Source organism: Dreissena polymorpha, chromosome 2 (assembly GCF_020536995.1).
Source record: "Dreissena polymorpha isolate Duluth1 chromosome 2, UMN_Dpol_1.0, whole genome shotgun sequence".
NCBI lineage: Eukaryota > Metazoa > Mollusca > Bivalvia > Myida > Dreissenidae > Dreissena > Dreissena polymorpha.
Window position 1 is genome coordinate 129108704 of NC_068356.1, and position 6000 is coordinate 129114703.

General features: G+C 34.1%; 1 protein-coding gene across 1 annotated transcript; it reads left to right on the plus strand.

The window, feature by feature from the left end:
- The first annotated feature begins 2031 nt into the window (after nucleotides 1–2031).
- Nucleotides 2032–5662, plus strand: LOC127868977 (uncharacterized). Its single transcript, XM_052411203.1, has 6 exons — nucleotides 2032–2103; nucleotides 2564–2747; nucleotides 2987–3103; nucleotides 3892–4041; nucleotides 5020–5143; nucleotides 5528–5662. The coding sequence occupies exons 1-6, from the start codon at nucleotides 2053–2055 to the stop codon at nucleotides 5556–5558; spliced, it is 657 nt and encodes a 218-aa protein (XP_052267163.1). The 5' UTR covers nucleotides 2032–2052; the 3' UTR covers nucleotides 5559–5662.
- The last annotated feature ends 338 nt before the right edge of the window (nucleotides 5663–6000 follow it).

Here is a 6000-nt window from a genome sequence, read left to right on the forward strand (position 1 = left end):
CCCGTTTCCCTAGAGTCAAGCACTCCTCGGAGTTGTTTTTTAAAGAACCACATATAGAGCGCGAAGTGCGACACGTATAACTATCCAGGTGGTATAGGCCCTTTAGCATTATCCGACCATTACGTCCATAGTTATCTTTCTTAGAAGTTGAGAAATTTTGAAATCGTTGTTCGAAGTCCAAATTTTTATCCGATTGTTCCCAAACTTGCACAGGTTTTTTTAATCAATGAGGTACCAACCCAAACTCTATATGAGCAATATCGGACCATAAGTCCAGAATTATGTCTCTTTGAATTTAAAAAATAAAAGTGAAAAACTGCTTGGTTAGGTGATTATGTCAACATTTTTCATCAGATTCTTTCCAAACTTACAGAGTCTTCATATCAATGAGCATTGTTAACTCATTTAAAATGAGAAACATCGGGACAATAAGTCCAGAATTTTTTTCTATTAAATTTGACAAAATAAACAATTTCCACTTGTTTAAAAGATTTCACAACTTTCGTCTGAATCTTTCCAAACTTGTTAAGTGTTTTTATATCAGTATTACTCGAACCTATTGAAAATGATGAATATCGGAGCAATAAATCTAGTATGATCTTTTACTGAATTTCAAAGTATTGTGAAATGCAGCTTCTTTATGCAATTAACAGTTTTAATTCATTTTTTCAAACTTTTACAGTGTTTTCATATCAATGAGTACTCAATCCCTATCGTAAATGAGCAACGTAAGAATAAGTTCAGAATCATCTCCCCGTGAAGTTGAGAAAAATATGAAATTACGCTTACAAGATGAAGCAGATTTTTTAAAACCTACACAGTTCTGTTCCATTAATGAAAACTGCACACGGATGCCAGTAAAAAAGGAAACCAATGTAAATAAAATGAACTATGAAATATTTGGGGGTTACAACACAAAATCATAGATAATGGTTATTTGGGGGTATAACACAACATCATAAATAATGGTTATTTGGGGGTTATAACACAATTTATAGATAATGGTTATACCAGTATCTTTTTCTATTTTGTTTAAAATAATCGGCCAATATATTAATATTTACAGTAGAAAAAAAATCGTTCCATGTAACTTCATTGAGTGCCTTTTACACTGAAATTCCCGACGCCCTTTGATGCTTTGCATCAATAGTTATCTTGTCCATTGTTGATTTGTCAAATTTAACAATTTTATATTAAATTGCAATCAAACGGCGTGTCTCAATGACAAAATGTTCAACAAGACTCAATGACAAAATGTCTCCAAATAGGAGCGTAAACCATGTTTATACACAACTTCAATCTAAAAATAGTCCCCTGATAAAGCCCGAGAGAATGTTTAGAGCATCTCTATTTCAACGGTTTCTTTTATCGTTATTACTACGCATTTTACACTAATGATCAACTGAATTAATTGGTTGATTATGTTCCTGAATAAATGAAAACGTAATTGTACATTGTATTAAAAGTTTCTACTTAACATAACATTCCCGAAATTTCTTTACTTTATATCCGGATTGTACTTTACCCGATGAACTAAAAACTTCTTGTGCACTGATCAAATGCCATGTGTTCGCGTATGTCCTTCCCAGCTTAACATGTAGGATTAGGAATTATAACTGACAACAGCTGATGTACTTTTAAAGGAAATATGAGCATATTAGTGATGATTATTAGTTGATTTGCTGAATGCGTTATTATACTTATTGATTTTTTAAAGAAAATATTTTACTAAAATACTCAAAAGATAAACAACAAACATTCATCTTGTGGTCGCAAATGTATTTATGACAAATCTTTTCAGTTGTACCTTATATAAAACTTTTTCACGTATATGTATATTATTACCAATGTTTGATAATTAGTATTCAAAACATACGGTACTCAAGGACACGCTACGTCCTTGACGTAGTTTTAATTTATTCATAGAATTGTAATCACCTAGACTGATTAACCCGCTTGTAATAACGTTTTTTTTATCCAAGACGACAGTATATAAATCGCAGAAAGACGATCTCATTCAACACTAGTGTGCAGTTCCCTCATTACCACAGGATGTTGTTTATCTATATCTTATCTGCGTTGATAGTCTTCGCGAAATCGCAGGTAAATAGATTTAATTTGTATATTTACTTTTCTCTCATTAATATATAGTTTGAAGTTAATTTGTGAATTTGATCTGATCGTCTTAGATAAAACATCACTCTTATTATGCCATTCATATTAAAAAGCATATTCTTTTTCTTGAAACGTTTGCTCTCTTTTGTGTTCGTATGACAGCTTATATCGAATATACTTCTAGACAATATAATTGAGCTTTTATTATGAACAAAAGTTTTTAAACAGACGAGAGTGATTGTTTCTTTTTGCCAGCATAAATGTATAATTTACCGTACAAAAAAGTGTGTCACTGTTGCGGCTTAGACAATACAATCTACTGGTTTTGAATTCCTATGCGTTTATTATCAATCAAAACGGCGGCCCTTTTCAACACATAAAACAAATACATATTCTTAACTTCTGTATACTTATACCACATTGTTCGTCCTCGCTATTGTTTTCGAAGGCCGTTCCTGCCCCAGGTCGCGGAGCTCTAACTGGGTATTGTGTCACCTCCGAGCACTGCAAACCGAATGAATGCTGTATCAGTTTCACACAGGTCAAGGGCAAAAGAGGTGTGGACGACCTATCCCAAGATCTTATGAAATTCGTCAAGGGCAAATGCAGGCCTCTGGGAACAGCTGACTCGAGTAAAAGCACCATGCATGTTTCTAAGACCGTTTGAAATTTGTTTAACTTATTTTTAATATTACTAAGTGCTACATATCGAATCATTACAAATAATAAATAACGAACGTTTATTTTAATATTCTTCGTACAAACGAATAAATACATTTTATTTACTAACTTTTTGAAACCAAACATTTTCTTTTTGTTTTGATCAACGGCAACAACTAGTGTTTCTAATACACGACAAATGAAATTTAAGGTTGCTATGTGGAACCAAGAGAGGAGGAACCAGGGCTGTACCTTGATAGGTGCCCGTGTGTTAGAGAAAAGTTTTGCAAGGGAACCGGGATGATCCTCCCTCCTTTGGGAGAGTCAGGTATGTTTACAGGCATTTAAAATAATATAACAAAAGTTTACTTCAATATACGTCATGAGTAGATAAACCCATATTAAAACCCCGCAGGTCTATTCAAAGACTTGCCTGTTATTAACCTCTTATTGCGTGTGAAATACTAAGTCATGTCAAGTTTTAGTTTCATATATACGGAAAAAAGTTCCTCCTACCAACAAAGCCATCGCAACGATAGAGCTATGCCTGCTATTTTACCGAGGTCATCGATTATTCAGCGTAGTTGTCTAATCTGATTTATCACCTTGATTTATTGCAATAATGTATATATTTGAATTAATTGACACACGTTCTAAGTGGTTGCAGACTTTATGGGGTTTACATGTTAAACGCTGGTCTAATTTAAGCGATTAAAATGAAGAAATAAGCATATCTATAATGTCCTTCTTTGAAACGAACATACTTTTGCGCAGTTTTCCTCATTTTATTCCATGGGAAGAATATAATCAGATTTCCTAGAATGAACTTACTATATACAGTCATAGTATTTCAATTACTCATCAATTTTAATGTTAAGTATTGCGAAATGTAATTTTTAAACTGTTGTGCAAGTTATATGAAGTACGCCGAATGTCTTGGTATATACATTTCTGCTGATATTATATATTAAATTGATGAATGTCGCTTGTACACACGGTGGATAAATGTTGGGTTTTATCCGTAATGAGAAATTTAAAACTGTTCTCAGAATATACAATATATGAAACAAAATCAGATTTTTTTATTGAGACTGAAACATACCTTTGCCTTCGAAGGTGTGTGTCGACCAAAGGTCAAGGAATGTAACGACGCAAATGACTGCGGTAAAAACGAATGCTGTGTTAGCAAGGTGCGGCCCATTGGTAAACGTGACCTGACCAAAAGTTTCTCTGGAACTTGTCAACCGATGGGAACGACTGGGAGTGGTGAGTGTGGTGTATGTAACAGATTTTTTAAAAGAGCACCGGGATTGTCCTATATGTCCATTGCTCCAGACGACTTGTTAGCTGGGTAACCGAGGAAAGTGTGAGATACAGGAGACTACAGAGACAGCATTAGGGCGTCAAGTGTCCGGAGAAGAGCACCTGGTACACTTAATCTCGGTTTAATGACTCGTGCGAACTTGAAAGTTAGTAGTAGTAGAAGTAGTAGTAGTAGCAGCAGTAGTAGTAGTAGTAGTAGTAGTAGTAGTAGTAGTAGTAGTAGTAGTAGTAGTAGTAGTAGTAAGTAGTAGTAGTAGTAGTAGTAGTAGTAGTAGTAGTAGTAGTAGTATAGTAGTAGTAGTAGTAGTAGTAGTAGTAGTAGTAGTAGTAGTAGTAGTAGTAGTAGTAGTAGTAGTAGTAGTCGTAGTAGTAGTAGTAGTAGTAGTAGTAGTAGTAGTAGTAGTCGTAGTAGTCGTAGTAGTAGTAGTAGTAGTAGTAGTAGTCGTAGTAGTAGTAGTAGTAGTAGTATAGTAGCAGTAGTAGTAGTAGTAGTAGTAGTAGTAGTAGTAGTAGTAGTAGTAGTAGTAGTAGTCGTAGTAGTAGTCGTAGTAGTAGTAGTAGTAGTCGTAGTCGTCGTAGTAGTAGTAGTAGTAGTAGTAGTAGTAGTAGTAGTAGTCGTAGTAGTAGTAGTAGTCGTAGTAGTAGTAGTAGTAGTAGTAGTAGTAGTAGTAGTAGTAGTAGTCGTAGTAGTAGTAGTAGTAGTAGTAGTAGTAGTAATAGTAGTAGTACTTACTAGTAGTAGTTGTAGTAGTAGTAGTTGTCGTTATTGTTGTTGTTGTAATTGCCGGCAGCGGCAGTGGTGGAAGTTAAAGTAACAGTTACAGTAGCAGCAGTATCAGTAGCATTTGTAGTAGAAGTAGTAGAAGAAGCTGATGCAGCGAAACAATTTGATTGAAGTATTCCTTGCTTTTATATCCGTAGGATGTTTGGTACGTAACGGTTCCGGTCGACCAACAACCAGCGTCTTTTTGTCCTGTCCATGTAACAAGGGGCTAGAGTGTGAAGGGAATGGACAGATTGATATACCGATCGGCGAGTTGGGAACGTGAGTTAACGAAGACCGCGTTTTAGATACATGTGTAGAAGCAATCGTTATTCAAAGCAAAAACAAATAATGTATTCAACATTGCTGTTAGTTATAATTTCATGTGTTTCATAAATTTCAGTTTGTTTCATTCGAAGAGTGAAACGTGTTTTCAGCAAATTTAGTATTGAACATTTGATAAAACTTGCATTAATTTGACTTCAATAAAAGCGTTTAATAATCATGTGGTATTTCAGACAGATTATTTTGTATTGTTAAATTGTGCTACAATTTTTGGGCGAATGGATTGTATTATTTACAGCTGTAGGCATAATTAGAGAATTCATCTGTAATAAAGTTTGATCCTGCAAAATTTATTGTACAATATAAGTATTTTTATTTCAGATGTGAAAACGCATATAGACCGAGAGAGTAGCCCGATGAATGATCAAGTCTAACGACTCAGATATATCATCGTATGTCTTTGCATGCTAAGGCGTGTTTGTATCCAATATTTCTTGAATACAACCGTTAAAAACTTATTGTTATTTGTATAATATTTTGTAAGCCCAACATATAAAATCAACATATTTAAGGCAATATGTTCAACTGATGCAAATGCAGAATAGTAGCCGGGACAGAAGTTAGATTGGTATTAGCAAATGAATGACATCCTTTTTGTATTTTCATAACTCATCTCGGACACATTTCAAGATTTTACAAAGATGACGGACCGATCGTAGCTTCACTCAAGTTTGTTTCAAGCAGCATGCGAAAAATAGCAAACTAAATAAATTATGAATTGCTGCAGTATCTGTTAATTTAAATCATAAGAAATTACATAGAATTTAACAATGTGATTGTAACATTTTGAATGA

What these genes read in the sequence shown, in the direction of transcription:
- LOC127868977 (XM_052411203.1), top strand. Translation starts at nt 2,053, where the DNA reads ATGTTGTTTATCTATATCTTATCTGCGTTGATAGTCTTCGCGAAATCG. An exon ending in CCCTCCTTTGGGAGAGTCAG is followed by an intron (nt 3,104 to 3,891) that starts GTATGTTTACAG and finishes TTGCCTTCGAAG; the next exon opens with GTGTGTGTCGACCAAAGGTC. An exon ending in CCGATCGGCGAGTTGGGAAC is followed by an intron (nt 5,144 to 5,527) that starts GTGAGTTAACGA and finishes TTTTTATTTCAG; the next exon opens with ATGTGAAAACGCATATAGAC.